The following is a 26,438-nucleotide window of genomic DNA, read 5'->3' on the forward strand; positions in this document are numbered from 1 at the left end:
GGCAGCAAGAGAGACGAACCCAGTGAGAAGCCTGGCCGCCTGTCCTGAAAGGGAAAGGACCAGTCTAAGTGAGGGCTGCGCAGGCGGCGAGTAGGCTGAAAGCCTTGCCCTCACCCAGTTCAGTTCAGTTCAGTTCAGTCGCTCAGTCATGTCCGACTCTCTATGATGCCATGGACTGCAGTACTCCAGGCTTCCCTGTCCATCACCAATACCCAGAGCTTGCTTAAACTCATGTACATCGGGTCGGTGATGCCATCCAACCATCTCATCCTCTGTTGTCCCCTTCTCCTCCCACCTTCAATCTTTCCCAGCATCAGGGTCTTTTCCAATGAGTCAGTTCTTCACATCAGGTGGCCAAAGTATTGGAGCTTCAGCTTCAGCATCAGTGCTTCCAATGAATATTCAGGACTGATTTCCTTTAGGATGGATAGGTTAGATCTCCTTGCAGTCCAAAGGACTCTCAAGAGTCTTCTCCAACACCACAGTTCAAAAGCATCAATTCTTCAGCACTCAGCTTTTTTATGGTCCAACTCTCACATCCATACATGACTACTGGAAAAACCACAGCTTTGACTAGACAGACCTTTGTCAGCAAAGTAACAAAGTGCCTGCTTTTTAATACACTATCTAGGTTGGTCATAGCTTTTCTTCCAGGGAGCAAGCGTCTTTTAATTTCATGGCTGCAGTCACCATCTGCAGTGATTTTGGAGCCCAAGAAAATAAAGTCTGCTCACTGTTTCCCCATCTATTTGCCATGAAGTGATGGGACCAGATGCTATGATTTTAGTTTTTTAAATGTTGAGTTTTAACCCATCTCTTTTACTCTCCTCTTTCACTTTCATCAAGAGGCTCTTTAGTTCTTCACTTTCTGCCATAAGGGTGGTGTCATCTGCATATCTGAGGTTATTGATATTTCTCCCGGCAATCTTGATTCCAGCTTGTGCTTCTTCCAGCCCAGCATTTCTCATGATGTACTCTGCATATAAGTTAAATAAGCAGGGTGACAATATACAGCCCATCTTTGTATGAAATGTTCCCTTGGTATCTCTAATTTTCTTGAAGAGATCCTAATCTTTCCCATTCTATTGTTTTCCTCTATTTCTTTGCATTGATCACTTAGGAAGGCTTTCTTATCTCTTCCTGCTATTCTTTGGAAGTCTGAACTCAGATGGATATATCCTTCCTTTTTCTCCTTTGCCTTTAGCTTCTCTTCCTTTCTCAGCTATTTGTAAGGCTTCCTCAGACAACCACTTTGCCTTTTTGCACTTCTTTTTGTTGGGGTTGGTCTTGATCACTGCCACCTGTATAATGTCACCTCTGTCCATCGTTCTTCAGGCACTCTGTCTATCAGATCTAATCCCTTGAATCTATTTCTCACTTCCACTGTAAAATTGTAAAGGATTTGATTTAGGTCATACCTGAAAGGTCTAGTGGTTTTCCCTACTTTCTTCAATTTGTCTGAATTTTGCAATAAGGAGTTCACGATCTGAGCCACAGTCAGCTCCCAGTTTTGTTTCTGCGTATAGAGTTTCTCCATCTTCCCTAGGATTTGTGGAGCATTTCCCATAGGATTGGTAGCATGACGGTACCACCTGCGAGGCCTTGCACAGTACAGAAGTTCGAGATGCTGCTTTGTTGGTAGTTTTTTTTAGGAGGAGATTCTCTATTTAAGAAGAACTATTGGGGGAGGAAATTACCACGGGCGGGACCTGAGGAAAGCATTTGCTTGATGAGTGTCTATCATCTTGGAGCTCCTGAGAGGTGCCGGCAATGCCAGGCCACTCAGTGGGGCCTTGTCTGCGTGCTCATCTCTGTGACCCAGGATTTATTAGCACAATGCCAGGCATACTGCAGGCTCTGGATGAATGCATCTAAAGTAGCTGAATTTTCAGAATAAACTCCCTGTGGGTGGCTTGCTTGGGGCCTTAAATGCTAGGTTGATAGGCAAATGCCAGTTATTTTTATGAGTTGCAGTAACAATAAATGCCCAGCAGAGGTCAGAGTACAGTCTCTGGGGCTGAGTCAATCAATTCATCAATAAAACATTAAAGGACATAGAGGAAAAGAGAGAGCCAACACCTGTTGGCACCTCACATCTCTGCCAGGCATTGTGCTTGGGGCCTCACATGTGTTTCCCTCTGAATACTGTGACTACCCTTCAGGACACAGAACTATATTCCCGACTGTTCCCTCTCACCTCAGATGAAGTTTTTTCCAACACTGACTCTAATTACAAAAGATTCCTCTTTTTCTTCTCATTCTAAATGTTGCCTCATTTCATGCAAACCAGCTACTGTATCAGAACTGAGAACTCAACTGAGAATTCAGATTAGAGGATTCATCAAACATAATCCAAACAGACTGAATTCTCCAAGGTATTTAAAAATGAGAACTGGCAGCTAACTGCCCGCCTCAAATGCACACAGCAAGGTGGTCTGCACTTCTAAGCAGACACCTCACTTCTTAAAGGAGGCTTCATGGATTCTCACTATTAGTTCTCTCCTATTTCCTTAGTATGTCTAAGCGGTGTGAAATCGATATCCATCCTCTCATCTAGAAAATGGCTCAACGTGATCATGGGCAGTGGCTCTCCAAAACTTTCTGATCAGCCTATAGAGGTCACCGCTACAAAAGACAGAGAAGAAGTCTACTTTCTGTATGGATCAATATGTGGAGGCCTTCTTGTAAAATCTGCTGACAGAGTCGGACAGGAAATAGGATATTACGTCTCCATGAGACAGGCACTTTATTTAAAATAGACCCTGGCCCCAGAACACTCGACAGCAAACCACTAGCAACCAGCCTCCATGATCAAGACACCCGACAGCCAGATGCAAGCCCTTCAAACCAGTCCCCTCACATTTGATGGTCATCTTTTTATTTTTTTCTTTTTGGAAGGTCTGTTAGAAGCATTTGAGAAGGGTTAGGTAATGCTCTTGGTAGCTGGTGGGCGCCACTTTTAAGTCTTAATGAGTATGCTGCTGTCAACTCATAAATCAACCCCAGCCCACTCTCCCTTCCAAAGGCTGCAGAGACTCCTCCAAACACAGCTGGCAAGCTCTGAGTGGTAGAACCAGTTCCTCTGACATCTAGAACATCTGGTTCAGTTAAGGAGGGAAAGGAGATACTGGTACCCCAATGCATTTTTATGGGGCTTGCAAAGTCATTAGGAGAGAGATATTAGTTCCAAAAAGAAAGAAAAAAGATAGCATTATGAGGCCACTGCACACATTTAGAGGTTATTTTTATAAGTATTCCCTGAAAAAAAAACTCTTTACATTTTTCAAATGAAACTCCAAGAAACCTGATTTAAGTCAGAAAAGCGAAACAAAGGTTGGCTAGCCACAGAAACGTGGTCAGATGATGAGATGCAGAGCAGAACAGAGCACAAATGGTTATCAGGAAATCAGAAGCTCAGTGGGGATTTCACTCCTAGAGGTGGGCATTTCACCAGCTGTGCTCTGTGACAAAGCCGGCAGTGTGGCTGGGCTCCCTGAGGAGAGAGTCCTGGCAGGACAGGGCCCCTGGGCGGCAGCGCAGTTGTTTTGTTCAGCCTGAGCGTATACCAAGACATCGTCTGATGTAAGGAGCCTGCATGAGGCTTGACAGCGAAGAGAGCAAGCCGGAGGTAGGGGGTGGGTGAGTGGCCCTAAAACCAACTATTCCATTCCCCTTGAAATCTGAGTTTGGAAACGGAGACCCTCGTTTCTCCCAAGTGACACTGCTGATCTGCACCCCCACTGGTTTCTCTGGAGGAGGATGGTCCCTTCTAACCCCTCAAATGTCTGAGCCAAGACGAGAAGAGCAAGAGCCCCACACTCCTCCCCACCGGTGCAGAAGGGGAGGCAGGCAGGTCACTGCCTTGTCACTGACCTGCTGTGGAGGGCGGAGTCGGCGAGGACGGGGATGTGAGAGGTGAGCTGGCCCCAGATCCTGCTAAGAGAGAAAATAGAGAAAACCCTCATGGGGACCAAACAAAGACATCTGGAATGTGGCCTGAGCTGGGACCCACCACTGTCTGAGCCCCTGCACTTGGCTCACATGTGGACGTGGCGGGGACAGAGTTCGGGGACTGGACCCGTGACTGCAGGCGTCCACCCCAGTGCAGGGCGCATTTCCCTCCCCAAGCCTCGCTGCCTCCCACCGCTCCCCACAGCCTGCTTGGTTTGAAATCAACTTTGTGGCATCCAACAGCTTATGCAATTGGCTACAGTCTCTCGTGTGGACCCAACCCCTCTTCCTGGGTAATGAATGACAAATGACAGAGCCACAGCAGAACAGGTGACGGAGGGGCGCAGGCCAGCGTGGTGGAGGCCTCTCCAAAGGAAGAGAGAGGTCTCCAGTGCATCCACCCGGCAATGCTCCCTGCGCAAGTGCCATTTTACCAGCAGGCGCACTGAAGTGGACAGGATCGGCCTCTTCAGTGTGTGGACTTCCCAGGCTTTTTCTTACCTGAAGTTCAGCAAACACCCTTATTTACATTAAAATAAGGTGCATATCCCCATCGATTGTATGCTTTTCCTGGACCTAGTAACATTGTTATATTTCAGATACTCCCAAATTCCCCAGCATCACTTCTGCTGCTCAGAAATCCCCAGAATACACCCTCCTGACTTAACCTGGAAGTAGCCCAGTGAGCAGAGAGAATAGCCCACACAAGCCCCTTCCCTCACATGGAGGTCCTAGCGAAGGATTACCAGAGCTCCCTGCAGGGAGAACTGAGACCACGCCCCTGAGAGACCACCACCTGTTCTGGGGGCGCCTCCTACCACCACCTCTCCCGTCATCCACACCACACAGACACGGAGCACAAGGAGAAATGTCCTAATTAAACCACATCTCCTGCCAGCTGAATCCCTTTCCACTATTTGCAATATTCTCTCACCTCCTATAACACATGGGAGGCGTTTCACTGAAAAAGATGGCAAAATCCAGCCCACTGTGATATTACGCTGCTTGTAGTGCTAACATGGGTTTTAAAGGGGAGAAGGTTTGCATCTGTGACTCAGTGGGGTCTGGAGATGATCTATACCTTTCTATCAACTGTTTCCTGGCTTTCCTAAACTCCTTGAGGTGGTGTCTTGGAGTCCTTAGCCTCCCACCTGGCTGCATCTGGCCTAAGTGAAGTGAAGTGAAAGTCACTCAGTCGTGTCCGACTCTTTGCGACCCCATGGACTATACAGCCCATGGAATTCTCCAGGCCAGAATACTGGACTGAGTAGCCTTTCCCTTCTCTAGGGGATCGTCCCAACCCAAGGATCAAACCCAGGTCTCCTGCAACGCAGGCAGATTCTTTACCAGCTGAGCCACAAGGGAAGCCCAAGAATACTGGAGTGGGTAGCCTAGCCCTTCTCCAGCGGATCTTCCCGACCCAGGAATCGAACAAGGGTCTCCTGCATTGCAGGTGGATTCTTTACCAACTGAGCTAGGACAGCCCTAGCTCGCATAGAGCCCTGCAAGCAGGCAGGTGGAGACACCGAGCCAGGCTTTCTCCACATCGGACAAAGTGTCTGCCAGTGTGACAGGCTGACTGAAGACACGAGTCTCAGGCTAATGATGAAAATGACTGGCCCATGTACATTCCATCAACCATGAGAAAACAGACCTCCAACTCTGAAATTATGTACCAGCCACAATAGCCTCCAGCCCCTTCCTCGTCTCCCAGCCTCATCCCCAGGGAGCCAGCCCTGGTCCTCACTTAGACCTCCAGGGCCTCCTTCTCTTCCCCCCTAGATCCCCGAGCCCTTCCCTGGCTTGACTCTCCAAGCAGCGGTGCTGGCAGTTCCCCCCCTCCCAGAGTCTAGGATCTTCTCCCACCCCAACTCTTCCAGCTCCAGCTCTACCTAAAAGCCTGCACCCTCTGGCAGCGGCCAGCCCAGCCTTTAGGTCTCACACACCCCTCACTTCTTCTCCTGCCCCTGGCAGATGTCTTCCTCACTGACTTCCCTGAAAGGCTCTGAGAAGGCATGGTCTGTGAACACCCTCAATCTCCTCTCTCCCCTCCACTTCAGATGCCTCTGCCTCTTCACCTACTCCACTTGCTCCTGACACCAGGAAAGGATGCATGGGTTTTCTCCAAGGCTGAGACTGACAGCTGGGCTCTTGATCCTAACCCCGTGGCCTTCTAGCACCCTCTCACCTTGTCTCCCTCAACAATTACTCTTGTGCATCTTCAGTTTCTCTGTCTCTACTGGGTCCTTATCCTGACTGGAAGTATGTGCAACTATCCCTCAACCTAAAGAAAAAAAAAACCATCCCCTTCCTTTGGCCTCCAGGGCTGAGGCAAAGCTGCCCCTATGAGGATGAAACCTTCCCTTCTCCATGTGGAACTCCACTTCACAGACTCAAAAGGCAGAAGAACTGCAAGGTCCCAGGGGGTCACTTGATCTGATGTCAAGAGATGGGGACATGAAGGCCCAAAGCCAGCCAGGCAGGGCAGGGACAGTGCTCTCTATGCCTTCCTCGCCCTTCTGGAATGTTACCTTTTGCAATCCCCGCACACTGGGGAGACCATTCCTTAATGGAGGAGGGCGCGCCCTTCTGCCACGTGGGGACCGAGCGAAGGGCAGGGTTTAGGGCCATTTCAGTTAGTGTAGCCTCTCCTGGTAAGCAGGAGGCCTTGCACTGCATTATTGGGTGGGGTTTCATTCCAGGGCTGATGCTCATCTTTGACAGATCGAGTCCTGCCATTGGTGAAGAGGCTCGTGGCCCATTAAGCTCTGGGGTCCCTTCTAGTACATGAATCCTGTGAGACTTTCAGTGCTATGGCAACTCTTCCCTGGGAACAGAATTCTTTTGTTTTCTGCATTTGTCACCACACTGCCTAGTAGAACCCAGGGACTCCTTTTTTTTTACTTTTTATTTTATATTGGGGTATAGCCAAATTAACAATGTTATAAAAGTTTCAGGTGGACAGCAAAGGGACTCAGCCATACATACACGGTTCTCCCCCAATCTCCCCTCCCATCCAGGCTGCCACAAAGCATTGAGCACAGTTCCCTGTGCTATATACAGTAAGAAGAACCCAAGAACCTCGACTCCTGGCCCTAATCTTTGGGACCCAGGCCCCACTATAACCTATAATCAGTTACCTGAATTATTGGAGTTGCTGTATTTTGCTGAATGCTCTTCACTATTTTCAACAGCAGATCGTTTTGACTTCTTTAAAAAAAAAAAAAAAGAAAGGTGGTAGGAAGCAAAGAATGAACATACCAGAATAAAAACATTTTCTAGGCACAGAGTTATAAACTCGCTACACACAAGGTCATATTGAGCCTTATAACAGTGAAGAAGCCACAAGCCAAAACTAAAGGGAGAAATAAAAACCAAGAATGCTGAGTTTACAATCTCAGGCCAACCCTTCCCCACAATTATAGTAAGGCCATCATCAGCCCAGCAAGCCAGGGAATTCTGTGGTCCATTTCTCTGCTGACACTATTATATGGTTTTTGTTGAGAAGCAGCTAACCAGCCATCTGTAAAGTTTTAGCTTTCAGAAAGATACAGCACAGAGATCTGTTAAGAACTAGACGCACATCACTGACCTAGAACTTTCTTCACATGGAGTCAAGCATTCACAAGAAAGAATTCACAGAGACACTGGGCTTACCTTTCGAGCTAAAATCTTCCTCTTTTTCCTTTCTTCTTCAGATCCATGGTGAGACTGAGCTCTCGTCAGTCTTCGATGCTGGTGGATCTTTAAGAGAACACAGTTCACCACAAATGTAAGCATATCCTACGCTAATGAAAATTTCTACCATGTTTTGCCAAATCAAATTATCTGGATGAAAATGCTTTCCGTGCTCAGCCTCTGCCTCCACACTGGGTCTGGATGTCGGGAAGAAGAGTATGCCAGCAGGTGAAGACCGTTCCCTATCCGCCCCCAGGTCCTCACCTGCCTTTTCCTCTGTTAGAGAAAATGAGTGTGGCCCCCAGAACCATCAGAGTATGAAATATGCATGACCCCCCAACCACCCAGTCTGCCCTGATCATAAAGAGTGACCATCCTTTGTGAACACATTTCTTTCTGCCACAGGCTGAGCTCCCTGCAGGTAGGACTGTTTAGTATTCAGTTGTCTCATAGCACTGAACATGGAGCCTGGTCCACAGCAAGTATGCAAGACATGTTTATGGAATGAACGATCAGTTAAAAGTAAATCACTGCAATCACCACAGCAGAGGATGGGGATGCTAAAACACCAAAAGGCAAAGAGGAACTATTAGCAGTTTACCTGTTTCTGTTCTTCAATCAGTCTCTTTTCTATACATTCTTTGGCAATTCTCAATGCCTCTTTTAACTTTGTGGGGATCTGAAAAAAGAGAAAGTACATAATCCACAGAGGAAACTGGCCGGAGGTTCTCTCGAGTCGTGGTTTGAACAAAGAAATGGTTGCTCATCAAAGAGGATTCCTGGAAGGAAATCACTTACAAGCTGTCCACTTCACTCCTATCCTGCCGACTTTTGCTATCCCCAACCCACTCACCTCATTAGCATTTTTCAACAAGAAGTATATTACTAAATGAACACATAAACATGATGGATATTTCAAGTATGTCAATTCTCAAGGGACCCCAAATTACCACAACAATCTTGAAAAAGAAAGTTGGAACCTAAGGCCTCACACTCCCTGATTTCAAAAATCTATTGCAAAGCTACAGAAAAGAGTGTGATACTGGCATAAAGACAAACAGACCTATGGAACAAAGAGACAGCCTAGAAGATGATGCTGTTAAAGTGCTACACTCAATATGCAAGCAAATTTGGAAAGCTCAGCATTGGCTACAGGACTGGAAAAGGTCAGTTTTCATTGCAATCCCAAAGGAGGGCAATGCCCAAGAACGTTCAAAGTACTGCACAACTGTGCTCATTTCAAGTGCCAGTAAGGTTATTCTCAAAATCCTTCAAGCTGGGCGTTAGTAGTACCTGAACCGAGAACTTCCAGAAAAGGCAAAGGAACCAGAGATCAAATTGCCAACATTTGTTGGATTACAGAAAAAGCAAGGGAATGACAGAAAAACATCTGCTTCTGCTTCATTGACTACACTAAAGCCTTTGACTGTGTGGATCACAACAAAAGTTGGAAAATTCTTAAAGAGATGAGAATACCAGTTCATCTTACCTGAATCCTGAGAAACCTATATGGGGGTCAAGAAGCAAGAGTTACAACCAGACACAAAACAATGGACTGGTTCAAAATTGGGAAAGGAGTACAACAAAGCTGTATAGTGTCACCCTGCTTATTTTAACTTACAGGCAGAGTACATCATGTGAAATGCCAGGCTGGACTAATCACAAGCTGGAATCAAGATTGCCAGAAGAAATATCAACAAGCTCAGATATGTAGATAATACCACTCTAATGGCAAAAATGAAGAGGAACTAAAGAGCCTCTAGAAGAGAGTGAAAAAGGAGAATGAAAAAGCAGGCTTAAACTCAACATTCAAAAAACTAAGATCATGGCATCCCATCCCATCACTTTATGGCAAACAGAAGAGGAAAAAGTTGAAGAAGCGACAGATTTTTTTTCTTGGGCTCCAAAATCACTGTGGATGGTGACTGCAGCCAGGAAATTAAAAGACACCTGCTCCTTGGAAGGAAAGCTATGACAAACCTAGACAGTGTATTAAAAAGCAGAGACATCACTTTGCCAACAAAGGTCTATATAGAGTCAAAGCCGTGGTTTTTCCAGTAGTCATGTACAGATATGAGAGTTGGACCATAAAGACGGCTGAGTGCCAGAGAACTGATGCTTTCAAATTGCAATGCTGAAGACGCTGAGAGCCGTTTGGACTGCAAGATCAAACCAGTCAATCCTAAAAGAGATCAAACCTGAATATTCAATGGAAAGACTGATGGTGAAGCTGAAGCTCCCAGTACTTTGGTCACCTGATGCAAAGGGGCGACTTACTGGAAAAGACTCTGAAGCTGAGAAAGATTGAGGTCAGGAGGAAAAGGGGGCAACAGAGGATAAGATGGTTGGTTGGCACCACCAACTCAATGGACATGAATTTGAGCAAACTCCAGGAGATAGTGAAGGACGGAGGAACTTGGCATGCTGCAGTCCATGGGGTTGCAGAGTCAGACATGACTTAGTTACTGAACAAGAACAACAAATTCTAAAAATTTAACTTTAAAAAAATCTTTGAGTAGGTAATATGCAGTGATATGGTTCAAAATTCAGTAGGCATAAAAAGGGTATATCCACAGAAAAAAAGCATCCCACCTAGTTCCCCTCCATGGAGACAACTAACACCACCAGTCTCTTGTGTATATTTCCAGAAAGAAAACAGACACACAAGAGATTAACATGGTTTTTAAGATCACAGTATCTTTACCACAGACACTCTGGCTTGCGGGAAGAACAAGGGCTAATGGTAACCCCTGGGCTGGACTACTAGACTTGAGGAGAGTATATTTACAAGGCTGAATGCATTTCCTGAAGAGCTTCGGTAAAAAAAAAAACATGAATTCCAAAGGTCTTCTTTCACTCCAACTTCAGATCCAAAGAAGCTATTCTTTCTGCTGTGTGCTGTTCTTAGTTGCTCAGTAGTGTCTGACTATTTGTGATCCCATAGACTTTAGCCCACCAGGCTCCTCTGTCCATGGGGATTCTTCAGACAAGAATACTAGAGTGGGTAGCCATGCCCTGTTCCAGGGGATCTTCCCATGCAGGGATCAAATCCAGGTCTCCTGTACTATAGGCAGAATCTTCACCATCTGAGCCACCAGGGAAGCCCCCTCTAACTGGCAAAATAGGACAGAACGAAGACTCTCCCTTGCCTATAAAATCTTTAGACACCACCCTGTTTGGTGTTTTCTTTCTTTTTTCCCAGTAAATTTAATTTCATTCTAAGATTATGGGTTTGTGGGGACTGTAGAAAGGAGAAAGAGAATTACCCTTCATTCTACCACCCAATGAAGGGTAATTCTCTTTCTTGATGAAAGTGAAAAAGGGGAGTGAAAAAGTTGGCTTAAAGCTCAACATTCAGAAAACGAAGATCATGGCATCCAGTCCCATCACTTCATGGCAAATAGATAGGGAAACAGTGATTGACTTTATTTTTCTGGGCTCCAAAATCACTGCAGATGGTGATTGCAGCCATGAAATTAGAAGATGCTTACTCCTTGGAAGGAAAGTTATGACCAACCCAGACAGCATAAAGCAGAGACATTACTTTGCCAACAAAGGTCTGTCTAGTCAAGGCTATGGTTTTTCCAGTGGTCATGTATGGATGTGAGAGTTGGACTATAGAGAGAGCTGAGCGCAGAAGAATTGATACTTTTGAACTGTGGTGTTGGAGAAGACTCTTGAGAGTCCCTTGAACTGCAAGGAGATCCAACCAGTCAATCCTCAAGGAGATCAGTCCTGGGTGTTCATTGGAAGGACTGATGTTGAAGCTGAAACTCCAATACTTTGGCTACCTGATGCGAAGAGCTGACGCATTTGAAAAGACTCTGATGCTGGGAAAGATTGAGGGCAGGAAGAGAAGGGGACGACAGAGGATGAGATGATTGGATGACATCACCGACTCAATGGACATGGGTTTGGGTGGACTCTGGGAGCTGATGATGGACAGGGAGGCCTGGCATGCTGCGGTTCATGGAGTTGCAAAGAGTTGGACACAACTGAGCATCTGAACTGAACTGAACTACCACCCAAAGGTCTTCCTTTGGTTCAGTGGTAAAGAATCTGCCTGCAATCCAGGAGATGCAAGAGACACAGCCTCAATCCCTGGGTCAGGAAGATCCTCTGGAGAAGGAAGTAGCAGACCACTCCAGTATTCCTGCGTTGGAAATCCCACGGACAGAGGGGTCTAGAGAGCTCCAGTCCAAATGGTTGCAAAGAGTCAGACATGACTGAGCACACTCGCAACACACTCCTCTCCAAAACAATGCTAAAAGTGAGCGCTGCGGGGGGCCCGGCCTGTACTAGGTGTCCTGGGTCATCTCAGGAGTCCACTGGCAGCAGTCAGGTTTTACTCCCCAACACTACATGAGCAAACACAGACCCACAGGACAGGTTTTTGCCCCTCCATCAGCGGCTTTCAAATGGGGGTGATCTTGCCCTCCTCCCCTCTCTAGCTAGGGGACAGCTGGCAACATCTGGAGTCAGTTTTGATAGCCACACAATGTGGGGGTGGAAAGGGAGCACCACTCCCCTCCAGTGGGGTCACAGGCCAGGGTGCCGCTCAACATCCCGCAGTGCACAGCGCAGCCCCAGCAGTAAAGAACGACCTGGTCCAAAGAGTCAAGTGTCGTAGAACCTTTGGGAGGTGATTAGAGGCTATCACCAAAGCAAAGTAAGGCATCAACTTGGTTTTGGGGAGCTCTAAAGCTCCTGCTGTTTCCACAACACTGCATAGCATGGCTACTTCCCAGGATACTTGCTTCCAGTCCTTATTCTAGACAGAAGTATTTTTTCACACTATTTTTTTTTTTTTTTGGCCATACCACACAGCATGTGGGATCTTAATTTCCCAGCCAGGGATCGAACCTGTGCCCCTGCATTGGAAGTGCAGACCCTTAACCAATGGACCGCCAGGGAAGCCCCTACATACTGCATTTGATATTCTGCTTTCCCCCCTCAGCCCAAATAATAATCACTTTCCATGCTACTAGAATGTCTTTGTAAATTTCACTTTCATTAGATAAAACACACTCAATCCATGTACTGTAAATTATTAAACTACTTCAAGATTGTAAAACATTTAGATTATTTTCAATTTTTCTTTATGTAAAACGAAGAATGTTGCTGGCCATTCCTGTTTCACAAGGATTAAGCTGCAACCCACTGCAACTGCTCACCCCTGGGGCCTGGGGGTGTAAGAACTCAGGGTGGAGAAAAACAGGAAAGCAGACCCTAGAGAGTTAAGATGCACACCTAAGGAAAATTTTCAGTGACCCCAGATTCCTGCATCATTCATACAAAAAGCGATCAAAATCATTAACTGGAGATGTCTGTCTTTTGTGATTAGCAGCAATCTTTTTATGCTTGACAAGTGGTATTTTCAGCAAAAAGTTCATTTATATCCTGGCTGCTCCCTTGCCTCTTCACAGTCGTTCCTTAGAGCTGTGAGAGAGGCTGTCCAGCCTTTGTTCTCACCTAGGTCCCCCAAAATCGATAAAAGCATGTGTTTTCCCACTCCACATCTATTATAAATACCGTATCTTCTCTTTATTGAATAAAAAACTACCTTTCCAAGAAAACATTCATGACACAAACCAAGGAATGGTATAATTTGTTTTACCTTAAACTGTGGCTTTTCGGAAGTTGTGAGCAGAACATCACTGAATAATCTGTAAAGAAAAGAAACAGAAATATCTTTCTTAATTAAGGTGTACTTTCAGAACAGAACCAGAGCAGAATGAGACATTTTTAGCCCATTAAGTCCCTCCCAACCCCCACATCGTCCCCCAGCCCCGGTCCAACCTACCACCTCAGGTTTATCAATAAACTCAAAGGAGTTTCCAGGCCACCCAGAGTGACCTCCAGGAACCCCAACTCCCCATTATTTCCGAGCTCAGCAGGAGGACTGGGTCAGCTTTGTAGGGGAAGTGACTTCCCCACAGAGGGCCAACAGTCATCTCATGTAAATTAATTCGCATTTTGAAAAGAAATTTGTAAGTTACTTATGGTTATGAAAAGTCAAAGTGTTAGTCACTCAGACTTGTCCCAACTCTGTGGCTTCTCTGTCCATGGGATTTCCCAGGCAAAAATACTGGAGTGGGTTGCCATTTCCTTCCACGCCCGAGGCCCCAGGACTGCAGGCACTCTTTAACCCTGAGCCACCACAGAAGCCCATTGTTTATATTATACTGCAATTAATATATGCAGCAGATATTTCTAAACAGAACGATTGATTTTACTTTTTTTTTTTTTGTCCCAGAGGAGGATAAAATTTATTCTAAAGCTCAATATAATAAAAATGTGTGAGTAAGTAAAAAGGAATTGCTTTGATTGGAATCCAACAAGAGAAAATAATCTTCTTTTAAGGAAAAGCAGTGCTTCTCATGCTCTCTCAAGAAGAAACAGCAGCTTTTGGAGAATATCAATTCTCTCCTTGAAAGTATGCTATTAAAAAGAATAGTGTGAGGAATTCTGAACTGTTCTGACTAGTTGTTTGGGCACTGCCCAAATGGTTCTGCATAAGTCTTTCCTTGAACTGTCCCCCCTTTTGAAAAAGGGTAACTACATCTCAAGTAGAAGAGACAGGGTTAACGTTTCCCCACAGCGCTCCCTGGGCGGCCTAGAGATGGAGACAAAACTCTCCCCTTCAAGGCCAAGGGGTTGACTTACTTCCCAGACAACACGTTTTTAACTAAGCAGAATTCACACCTCGCCAAATGCTATCCCAGGCTGAAGCCCACAGGGTAGAAAGACTTAAGTGAAGGAAAAAAAAAAAAATTGGATTTGCTTTAGAACTGGAAGGCTGGGAGGAAAATGCAAGCACTTTGGAGCAGGGGGTGCAAATACAAACCCAAGTAAACTGACATGGATAGAGGCTGTTTCCTAACTACAAAGGCATGTGTTCTATAAGTGAATGGTGAAAATGACTAGAATGATTTTCCCACGTTTGCACTGTTGCTGATTGTGCCTGGTTCACAGAGGGATGCTCCAGCGTCAGTGAAACATTGAAAAGTCACATTCACGGGGCAGGGGCTTGGCTGCTCTGTACAGCGCATCCTCCCCAGGCCTCAGACTGGGACAGACCCCCTGGGACACAGGAATCTGAAGTTACACTGCCTCCCCTGAACTCGGGTTGTATGTACTTCAAGTTGTCCTTCCTCATTTCCCCATGTAATTGTTTCCCAAATACATCTGCTCACAGAGCATTGGGTACATCTCAGAGCACAAAATAGAAGCTGTGTAAATAGCATTTAGTAAGCACTTCTTAAGTAACTGGGTCTGTACTAGGAATCATCTCAATAAATCCTCCCACCAGCCCTCTGAGGTGGAGACTATTATTATCCCCAATTATAGAGGAGGAAACTCAGCTTCCAGAGGTTAGGAAACCTGCCCAAGATCATCTGGACAAAGCGCTAAAGCTGTGCCCACACCCAGGTCTGTCTAAAGTTAGACACAAGCCTCTGAACTATCCTGCTGCCTTTCTGTGAAGGAACAGAACATGCACCTTAAAAAAAGACCCCAAAGCACTATCTGAGCCGCCTCAATTGACCATTCATCTCTAAGCCCCAGCACAGGGCCTGGTACATGTCAGACATCAGATATACGCTACCCAGTGAGGAGATGAATAAACACGTGCAGGGGAGGCCGAAGCCAGGCAGCCCTCCTCCTGGAGGCCAGACCCTGCCTGACCAGTGACTACGATGCAGCCACCGCTGGGGGCCACGTGATGAATGGAAACAGGGCTGCCCCCCTGCAGTACCTCCCAAGCGGGCGGCTGTCATGTGTCCATGTACACAATGCCAACGTGGACAGGGAGAGACATACATGAGGACACACGTGAAGACGACACGGGTGTGAAGAGAGAGCAGTCAGACTACGGTGCATAGGGGTCACGAGGAAAGGTCAGGATGTCACGTGGCCAGTGACCACTGGCAAGCAGGCCACAGAGACTCTATGGGGACCGCAGATGAGTCTCTACTGGGACTGGACACTTGGGCCAGTGGTACAGGGCTCGACACGGTTAGGAAGGTTACAGCCAAGGCGTGGGATTGACTTACGGCATCTGCAAGAGCCGGGAGACGGTGGGCATGCCATTTTTACAGGCTTCACAAGACAGCGTGGACTCCAACACGGCCACTTGAAATGAACAGATACACGTTTTAGTTCCACAGAACATGCTGGCAAACCCACTTGGTGATGAAAAGTTTGACACCACTTCTCAACAACTGTCTGCGGGCTCATCAGGACAGTGTCAAAACTCTTCACGCACAGACAGATGGCATACGTGGTGGCAGGGGGTGGAGGGGGAAGGGGGGCTGCTGGAAATGCTGACAACTCCCGATGACTCAAAAAAAAAAAAAAAAAGGTTCAGGAACCACATGCTGACAGAAAGCTAAGTATATTGCACAGATAATTGGAGGAAGGACTCAAGATATCATTCATAAATGTGTTTGCTCTCTTAAAAGAGAAGTAAACACCACACATGAGTAAAATTCTCAACTTGAAAGACATGTCTCTGCTTGCCTGCTTTTAGTCAAAACCAACATACGAAGTGCCAACTGTTGGTATCTCACCATCCAACATCTTGGACGGTGTAAACAAAAGCAGCCAGATTTTTGTTTTTCATTCATAATTTGACCACTCAGAAATAACTATTATTAACATTATGCTTTTTACCCACACAAATACACACATTTAATTCTTCACATATCCAAATGAATTCTTACTTTATGTAAAGAGATACATCCAAGGAAACTGAGGCAAACTTCTAAACTTAATATAGTACTTGGTTATACCAGAAAAAAAAAAATGATCACAAATGAAAAAGACATTTCATATGGAGCAAGTTTTCACAATTATCGTTTATTACATATAGTCATCCCTCAGTCTCCTTGGGACACTGGTTCAGGAACCTCTCCTTCCCTAAAGATACCCAAATCTGCAGATGCTCAAGTCTCTTATACAAATTGGTATTTAATATTTGCATACAAACTATGTACATCCTCCTACATACTTTATTTACAAAAGCAGCCAGATTTTTTTTTTTTTTTTTTACTTGCAGGTCACTGTTCCGTTTCAGCTGTTCAAACTCAACCCAAAGTAGTCTCCAGGCCTGTTCTCTGGAACCATCGCACAACACAAAACAGACGCTGGTGGAGGTTGACCCGAACGCATGGAAGGCGCGATGTTCTAAGAGCTGCCCTGCCCTCGCCACCCCTGCCCCAGGGGGGTGTAAGCTGGCTGTCGAGGGGAGGAAAGGGTCCCTGGGTGACTCTGCATCAGCCCTGACATCCCTCCTTCCTACGGGAGCCCCTCAGTGGTGCTGGGAGAACTCCTGGATCCAGGGTTTCCTGCCCACCTTTCCTAGCTCTGGGCCTGGCGGGCTGTCCTCTGCTGGGTGTCCGGCCTGTGGCTGTCCTCACAGGTCCCCCTCCAGCCTTGGGATACCTCCCGACTCTGCCTGAGTCCACAAGACTGCATGCAAGTTGTCTGCTCCTAGCTTCTGCTTCTACCTCTCACTAGGTCTGGCCATACTTCTCTTCACATTCTCTTGCTTCCAAAACTCTGATGCATGTTACAGAAGGGCTCTGAGATTTCAGACAGCCTGACAAACAGACGAGCGATCTGAATTTTCAGTGAAATACATTTAAGGAAGTTACTCCCGTAACTTCTACTTCCTGGTAAGACTTCCTGGCTATGGAGCACGGTAACTTCCTCTGGTCCTTCCCTGAACTCTGGAAAAGGCGGTGAGAAGCTCCGAGCGTGACCAGGGCCCAGAAGACCCTTACAAACCCCATACTGACCCACAGCCATGGACGGTGCAGGAGGGAAGGAGTCTACAGGCACTGAGTCAGGCGGTCGTCCGTAAGTCATTTCATATAGTAAGTGGCCAAAGCAGTGGACGTCCACACTCTCCAAAGTCTGCAGAAGAAAAGACGGCAGAGGGCTTTGGCTTTGTGAATCCCTAGCCCTGGGCTTCCACTAAGAAACATGGCCCAGGGGCAACCCCATCCACAACTGGTAGTGACCACTCGAGGCCTTTTGTAAAAGCTCACAAAGCATCATTTTGACCAAAAGTCTTGGTCCTACCCTTCACGGTGGTGCAGTCAGAGGTTCTACCCTTCCTTGGCCCTGCTCAACCAGCCTCAGATCCAGCAGTGCCGTGGGAGAGACAGGGCCAACAGGCCTGCCTGCCCCAACCATACCCACCCCTGCTTAGCACACATTTCTTACAGGGACAGATCATGCATCCTGCCACGGGGATAACTTACACCTAAAAATAAGCCTGCTGTTTCATCACTTTCACCAACTTACATTGATCTTCCTGAACTGTGAGAAATATGATCGGTAGAAGGAAGGAAGGCCCAACAAGGAATTCTCCAGGTCCAGCAGCCGGCAGGTATCCCCATCCAGCATCACGTTGGAAGCGTGAAGATGCCCATAAGGGAATCCCTTGTCATGTAGAAACTTTAAGACCTATGGAAAAGAATGTAGTGGTTATACTCCCCTCCAACTCATTCGATACGGGACAGGTTAAGCTTTGCTTTTTCAGTCAATGTATTTTGAAATAAGATCAAACCAGTCACCGGGGAGATTCCTAAAGAAAGAGTACATGTCTGTGTATTTCTTTGGAACAGAGACAGACGCTGAGTGCTTTCCAGCTGTGGACACGCCAAGCAAAGCTCCTCATTTCCAAAGAACAGAGAAGCAGCCTGCACCTGCTCGGGTTAACAGCTCTGATGCCAAAAGCCTCTACCGTGAGCACTTTCTCTACCCAAGCACCACAACCCAGCTCTCTTCAGGGCAAAGATCCTTCCGCACAGATGAATAAAGCTATCCTGCCAGGGCTTCTGCCAATTATTCAGGAAGAGGGGTTGAGCTGAAAACATCTCTAGTCCTGTCTCACCTCAGAATATATTTGGCTGTTTATTAATAGAAACACATGACAGTCTCCCACAAAAAGAAGCAAACTTTTCAGTTGCCATTTCATAAACAGTGGTTCAGCCAGTGACACAGACTGGATACAGCCCTGCAAAGACCTGGTGAACCACAGCAGTGCCCTGCTGAAGCAGGTGCCCGAGATAATCCGTTGAGAACCGGAAGAAAAGTATTACAGCTTTTCTGTCTTTTGTTTTTCATTTATTTATTTTTAAATTTTTTGGCCATGCCGTGTGGCATGTGGGATCTTAGTTACTGGGCCAGGGATCAAACCTGCCACCCCTTGAGTTGGAAGTAGAGTCTTAACCACTGAACCATCACTGAAGTCCCCTGTCTGTTTTGTTTTTACTCTCATTCTTTCTTAACTTATACTGGACAAAATACATTAATAATAGAATATATATAATATATATGTATATAAATTAAACATATATAACATGGGAGTGTTTATGCTTAAATTGTTTTCACTGATAGGTTTGCATAATCCAAGAAGTTTGGTGAATGCTGCTCTAGAGAGTGATGTGGGAAAGGCTTTTTCACGTTAGTTTCACTTCTGTAAGGGAGCCATATGGTTATGTATAGGATATAACAAAAGCAAGAATCTTGGCACAAAGATAAATCAACCAGAAATAACACAAAACTTGGTATTCACACAATAAAGTTCTTAAAAATCACATACTAGTTTAGGAATTTCCAATAGCTAAGCTTTTGGAACTGTGTTGGTCTAGATTACTGCTTTAGTCTCAAATATTTGCTTCTGGGGATAAAATATGACAGTGCCACCAGTTTGTATGTGACCAGATAATTTCAACTATTTTAGATATTGCCTGAAAATGTTCCCAAAAGAATACGTGATGCTGGGTGAAATTCCAATGCAACTTAAACAAAAGTCAGATACTTCTTACCTCTAATACTTGCCGCCCATATGTTTTTATTTGCTGGAGTTCAAGGCCTTGAACCTTCTTAGGGTTGCAGTACTTCTTCAGGAATGGGTCTTTCGGTTTTGCCTTTGGAAAGAAACAAAGAGCACATAAGAAGGCAGTAGAGGGGTTGAACTCTACACGCACATGGCCTCCTTGAACAGACAGGACACATTAAGAGGCTGGGGGCATCAGATGAGTCCAGCTGGCAGGACATGGGCTGTTAAATACAGAAGCCTGCACAGTTAATAGAAAGAGGCTGACCAGGGTTCCAGCCTTTTTCTAGTCCAGTGAAGATGTTCCTGGTCTTCACTTTAGCAGACCCCAAAGTGTTGTATACTGTTAGAATTCTTCAGTATTGCTTTAAAAAAAAAAAAAAATCACATAGCAGTGTTAATTATGGGTTTCCCAGGTGGAACTAGTGGTAAAGAACCCACCTGCCACTGCAGGAGACATAAAAAACATGGATTCAATCCCTGGGTTGGGAAGATCCCCTGGAGGAAGGCATGGCAACCCACTCCAGTATCCCTGCCTAGAGAATCCCATGGACAAAAGAGCCTGGTGGGCTACAGTCCACAAGGTAGCATAGAAACAGATACAGCTGAAGTGACTTAGCAAGCATGCAGTGTTAATGATATTTATTATGTTGTGTTTTACACCTCTAGTATTTACCCATCTTACCCGTTTAACTGTCTTCATCTAATTTCCCTTAAATATCCTCTCCTACCTCTGTTAACCACAAATCTGATCTCGTTTTCTATGAGTGTGTTTGTAAAGCTTCTCAGTATTCCTTTAACAAAAAATTTAAACTTTAAAACTGACCTAAGAGCAGCCTACAATCTAGTGGATATAATCATGAAATGTTCAACCTTTTCTCGTGTGGGTAAAGGAATGCTCTTTAGCCAAATTGGGTAGTTTCTATTGCTAAAATAAATATAAATTCCAAATAAAATTAAAATTAAATCCTCGGGGCCTAGCGTCTAGAAGCTTAGGGATCAAGTATCAGTAACAGGTTCTTAAGGGACTTGAGAGCTTTTGATGACCAGGAACTTGCACCTCCAGTACCTTGTAGATCAGGTCCTTCAAGGTTCCTTTTTCATTAAACATTCTAATTAGCAATGCTGAGGATTCGTTGGCTGTGGCAAAGGTAACACGATAGATGTAAGGGTGCTGCCAAAACAAAAAAAAAGAAATTCACATTTAATCTGCATCAGCATCTAGGTTCCTTTTAGATCTAGAATCAAGTGCCAGTTTGATAGTTTAACTGCACATAAATGCAGAACATTCCCTGAACACATGGTATTTTCAAGTCATCAGATGATCAATTACTAACTCATTTTTTAGACGGGAGAAGGAAGGCAAACTACAGTGATTAAGCAAAGTGGCTAGAAGTTAAGCTCTCCAAGGTAAGGTATCTGCTTTAATGTGGTCTCATAGTTCAAGCGACAGTGTGGTGCAACAGAGGGAAGGTCTGAGTTTTGGGAAAGGTGGTTTTAATATTCTGCCTCTGTAAATTGGCAAAAAAAAAAAAAAAAAAACCAGCCAAATTCGAGAGCAGCCAAGTGGAAACCAGGACAAATGTGTCTCCCCTCACATTGCTGCCTAACACTCCACACTGCTGTCTAGTGATAAGCCAGGGAGCATGACAGCCAGAAAACAAGCAATGGCAGCGTCTTTCGGCATCTTGGCCCTTTTCCAGGGCAGTGAGCGTGCGTCTTCCTGTCCCTCTGCTGGACTGTGCAGTGTGATGAGTGACACTGCCCTCCTGAGGGGCGGACACGGATGTCAACAAAGCAGGGTGGGGAGTAAGACCAATTATTTAATGACTGAAAGAAAAGTCCTCATGTGACCTGGAACTGTGGATACATGGACCAACTGACTTCAAGTATTACAATGGCCATGAGCTCAAAGGAGTACCAGGAAGACTCAAACCCTTGGGAGCTGGATTGTGTGAGGACTTGATGGGCAGGGGGATGGAAGAGGGTGCCCAAGGAAATACAGAAAATTGATCATGAAGTTCCTCCTGATCATCACAACAAAGCGATTGCTGTGGATATTTTCATGGCTTTACTGAAATACAATTCACATCCCAATATAATTCACCTGTTTAAAGTATACAACTCAGTGGTTTTCAATATATTCAGAGCTGTGTGACTATCACACAGTCTAATTTTAGAACATTTTCATCACCTCAAAAAGAAACCCAATGAATAAACTAAAAATCCTTGGAATCCATACTGACATAAACAGATAAAGAAAAGAGAACATGAAGCTCTTCCTTAGAGTAGAATGCCAACCAGTAAATATAAGAGAAATGATGGCGTTAAAACATCTCTATGAATGCTACAACTAGTGGATTTGATAAAGACTATACTACTTATATAGTCTCAAAAAAAAAAAAAACCCTCCCTACAGTTGCTTATTAATTAGTTCTAGTTATCTTATAAAAATAACTAAGGATGGGTACAAATGTTCAGCTAAAATTGTTCACCATGGCATTTTTTAAAAAAATAAGAGCAAAAAACTAGAAGTGATCCACATGTCTAGTGGATTAGCTGAGTGAACTGAGGTATGGCCAATGATAATTTTATGCAGTCAGTAGAAGGCAATGGCAACCCGCTCCAGTACTCTTGCCTGGAAAATCCCATGGGCAGAGGAGCCTGGTAGGCTGCAGTCCATGGGGTCGCGAAGAGTCGGACATGACTAAGCGACTTCACTTTCACTTTTCACTTTCATGCATTGGAGAAGGAAATGGCAGCCCACTCCAGTGTTCTTGCCTGGAGAATCCCAGGGATGGGGGAGCCTGGTGGGCTGCCGTCTATGGGGTCGCACAGAGTCAGACACAACTGAAGTGACTTAGCAGCAGCAGTAGCAATAATGATGTATTATACTGTATTTATTAACAACAAAAGATGTTCATGGGTATACCACTAACAACAACAAAAATCAAGCTTTAGAACAGTATCTATATGATTTTTTTCAAAAATAATCATGTAAGAGAGTTCCTTGGTGGGCCTAGTGGTTAGGATTCTGGGCTTTCATTACTGTGGCCTTGATTCAATTCCCGTTCGGGTAACTAAGAGCCCACAAGACACAAGGCACAGCCAAAAAAAAAAAAAAATACCATAAAATTCTAGAGAAGTAACAATTGGACATGACACTTTGGCCCATACTTCAGGTTATTTGGAACTATGGGCAAATTTTATTTTATTTTTGCCTATTGGTGCTTTCTGACTTTCTGCAATTAATATGCACCACTAGCCTTGCACTATCTTCTTTTTTAAAAAAGCATATCCAATAAATGAAAAAAAAAAAAAAAAAAAGCATATCCAAGAAAAAAAAATTAGGATTGAGCACTCACAGCCTGTGTGACACAACCTATCAGACTCAAAGACCACAATATTTTTCTCCGCCAGGTATCACACCTCATTAAACGCTTGGTCTTGCTAGCTTGACAAGACATTCTCTTCAAAAAACGAATATCAACACTAACTCAATTTTCTCTGGCCAGGTTAGTCTTTTCCTTAAGAATATCTGCATATATTTTGAAAGACATTCATGAGGTTCTTACCACTGAAAGCCTTGGATTAGAATTCCAGTTAATCTAAATCTGCATCAGTTCTGCTTCCTCAGGCTGGAAACAGGTCTCTCAACTCATTGATAATAAACATCCTCACCAAGAACAAGAGGCTCAGAGAAGTGGGTGCTTTCCTATTCTGATATTTGCTTAAAACACAAAAACAATATTTTGGGCTTCCCTGACAATACAGTGGTTAAGACTCTGTGTTTCCACGGCAAGGGGTGAGGGTTAGATTCCTGGTAGGGATCCTGCATACCACGTGGTGTGGCCAAATGAATACTAAAAATTAAATAAATTACCACATTTCATGGGTGGTCTGGAAGTCATGAATGTCATTTAAATGGCCAATGGTCTGTGGGAGTAGCCCTGAGCACTTCCAGTCTGAAGAGAAATCCACTCTACCTCTCCATTCTCAAGCCTGGAGAGTGTTTCCAGCTCTCCTGTCCATGGTCACCCAACCACAAGAAAACATTGTGAATCTGTCATCGGCATCAAGAATAACAGAAGGACTCGTACTCACCAAACAGGAAGGCAGAAGTTTGATTAGACACTGAAAATCTTTATCTGACAGATACTTGTCAGGACCAAGGTCAGCCTGCAAACATGGGAGGAAATATCAGGGTGCTGTTTTGGTCATCAGAAGAAAAATTCCTCACAAGCCTTTCCTTTTTTAAAAAAATCTGTCCAAATACATGACTATAAACCAAAGACGAAAACCATAGTAATTTGTGTTGCCTCATGGCCTTTCTGGAGTATATAAACATACAAATAATAGCACCTAACTATAATGTTACTTAATTCTATTAACCAAATGTATCACTAGAGCTCCCAAAGTGATAGATAAAACAAAAATAATGCCCAAGCATTTTTTTTAAAACAAACTGCCAAAGTGTCAGTCCTAAAGAGGTCCAAGAAAACTATTTTAAGCTGTTAGTGTTTCTTTCCAAATGTTTACTAGCTGTTGAAATGTAGTCACACTGATATTACCACATGCATAAACAAAGTGACTTAAAATGACTCTTTGATGTATGACTCTTTGATGTATGACTTTACATCTCTCGGCAGCACAGTACAATTTTGTAGTTCTCTTGTCAGTTCTCTTGCTTTCATAAACCCACCTGAAGTCCCTGAAATTAGTCTAAAGCAAAACAAAACAAAATTAGCTTACCCAGCTTAACACTAGCCGTTCCTTTGGTTGATTTTTAATCTTCATCAAGAAATATTTCTTCCTTATCCTCCAACCTGTCATAAAAGGAGATGTGTTTATAGCTACATGATCTAACACCAACAGATTCTGTTTTACTGACCAAATAATTAATAAAAATTAAGTTCAGAAATATTATTCATAGCTATATAGGAAACTGTAAGCAACCACTTGGTAATACTGAAATGGTAAAAGCTGAACTAAAATAAATAAAAAAATAAAAGAAATTACTCATGGAAAAAGGAAAACAGCACTTCAGTTTAGATTTAATGGAAAAGATAAGAGAGGAATGAATGATGGTTCTGAAACTTAGTTACCACCATCCAAATCCCCAGATGCGTCTGTAACCAAGATTCATTTACTAATAAAAGTTAAGGACTGAATCCTCAAATAGTATGGAAACAGACAAAAAAAGATATCACCTGCATTTCTTACGCATTTCACCTGCATAAAAGCTTTTTTGGGATACTTATAAGAAAGCATGACAAAGAACCCAGTTCTGTGATCCTTCTTTTAACACAATGGGCACACCAGTTTCTCACCTATGTCTTTCAATGGTTCTACCACCTCCCACTTTGGCTCTGACCGGAAGAACATGGAAACATGTTGTAAGGCAATCTCTGCAAAGATATTTTGCAAATGTATTAGACAAACATATCAGGAAAGTGCCATACACTTCAGATGTTATTCTTGCAAGTGAAACTCCTATGGTCTATGACCTTCTGTATTATTATTTTTAATTAATTCTTCATTATAATTTGGCTACACTGGGTATTAGTTGCAGCATGCAGGATTTAGTTCCCTGTCCAGGGATCGAACCCGGGCCCCCTGCATTGGGAGCATGGAGCCTTAACCACTGGACCACCAGGGAAGTCCCTATGACCTTCTTTAAAAATTTAATTATAAAAAAATGAACACAGAGTAAATAAAACATGGGACTCTAGATTGGATCCTGGAACAGAATAACAACATTAATGAAACATTTAATGAAATCTGAATACAACTATAATTAATAGTAAAGTGTGAATGCTAACTTTTTAGTTTTGATATAAATGTATCATGCTTATATAAGATGTTAACATTAGGGGATTGGGTGAGGGCGTATATGGAAATTCTATACTACCACTGCCATTTTTTTTTTCTGTAAATCTAAAATTATTCTACAATCAAAAGTTTATTAAAGAAAGTAATTAGTACCAGAATAATTAAACTGGAAGATCTAAAATATGCAAACTAGTTGTCTTAAGCAAGAATTCAATATATGAACCAGACAACAACTGGAGCACAAAACTCAAAATGTGTCCTAAGGTCACCCTGGAATAGCATTAAACATTGCTTCAAGTGGTATTTATCCCATCTTCATTCCTCATGAAATTATAGCTTTCACCAACAAAGAAGCGATTAGCCTTAAATATATATATATTGGAAATACAAGCCAGTGTTTTAGAAAAACATCCATGCACAGCAACAACATAGTTCTGTTGTGGGAAACCACTGTACATCTGCTTACTGGAAAAAAAAATATCCATCCTTCTCTTTGTGTTTATCATGAGAACGTTTCCCCCTTCTACGAAGACAATGAAAAGAGGAAATTCTTTAAAGTTCACTGTATGAAAAAATCATCAGAATAACTGTGCTTTTACATTTCCTGAAAAAAGCAACATCTGTAATTTGCTGTTTTCCCCCTCAATGTAGTGAGTGAATGAAAGCCACGTCGGATCCCTGAAAGCAAACAGCAATCCTGCAAATCCACTGTGGAACTGCACTTCTGCCAAGCATCAGTCACATCCCAGGCACCAGGGATTCAGCAGAAACACTTTCCATGTGTTGAAATGACCTAGTCTGGAACCACTATGCCTAGAGCTTGGCAGACAATATTATTTTGATATATTGTAGAGTACATTATCAATTAAGAGATTTGGGGAAGAAAACAATCTTATTGACTCAATATGCAAAGTGTCAGTGCTGTCTGCACCTAAAAGAACATGAGATGACAGATACAGAACAGACTCCGTTGACATTTGCTTTAACTACTCCAACGTGACAACCATTTGGGGAGGTTGGGTGTGGCGGCAGCAGACGAATTTTCATAACCAACACTGGAAGCTCTGAAATTTTTCTGTAAGTAATACCGATATAAAAGGCTTTCAGCATTTCCAAAATAACTTGA

General features: G+C 44.0%; 1 protein-coding gene across 9 annotated transcripts in view; it reads right to left on the reverse strand.

The window, feature by feature from the left end:
- PXK (PX domain containing serine/threonine kinase like) overlaps positions 1 to 26,438 on the reverse strand; it is an 80,157-nt gene that overhangs the window by 9,948 nt on the left and 43,771 nt on the right. For 5 of the 9 annotated variants that reach the window (XM_043885441.1, XM_043885448.1, XM_043885449.1 and 2 more), the window contains 13 exons: positions 24,811 to 24,888; positions 24,233 to 24,306; positions 23,585 to 23,659; positions 20,550 to 20,654; positions 19,470 to 19,571; positions 17,941 to 18,102; positions 17,430 to 17,547; positions 15,684 to 15,762; positions 13,247 to 13,295; positions 8,231 to 8,308; positions 7,609 to 7,695; positions 7,092 to 7,161; positions 3,874 to 3,936 (listed from right to left, as the gene is read on the reverse strand). In XM_043885441.1, coding sequence (XP_043741376.1) covers positions 3,874 to 3,936; positions 7,092 to 7,161; positions 7,609 to 7,695; positions 8,231 to 8,308; positions 13,247 to 13,295; positions 15,684 to 15,762; positions 17,430 to 17,547; positions 17,941 to 18,102; positions 19,470 to 19,571; positions 20,550 to 20,654; positions 23,585 to 23,659; positions 24,233 to 24,306; positions 24,811 to 24,888 — 1,140 coding nt within the window. The remainder of the gene's footprint in view (positions 1 to 3,873; positions 3,937 to 7,091; positions 7,162 to 7,608; positions 7,696 to 8,230; positions 8,309 to 13,246; positions 13,296 to 15,683; positions 15,763 to 17,429; positions 17,548 to 17,940; positions 18,103 to 19,469; positions 19,572 to 20,549; positions 20,655 to 23,584; positions 23,660 to 24,232; positions 24,307 to 24,810; positions 24,889 to 26,438) is intronic. The other 4 variants (XM_043885442.1, XM_043885450.1, XM_043885447.1 and 1 more) reach the window with 1 other exon arrangement.

The sequence above is a fragment of the Cervus elaphus genome, chromosome 24 (genome assembly GCF_910594005.1).
Source record: "Cervus elaphus chromosome 24, mCerEla1.1, whole genome shotgun sequence".
NCBI classification, from domain to species: Eukaryota; Metazoa; Chordata; class Mammalia; order Artiodactyla; family Cervidae; genus Cervus; species Cervus elaphus.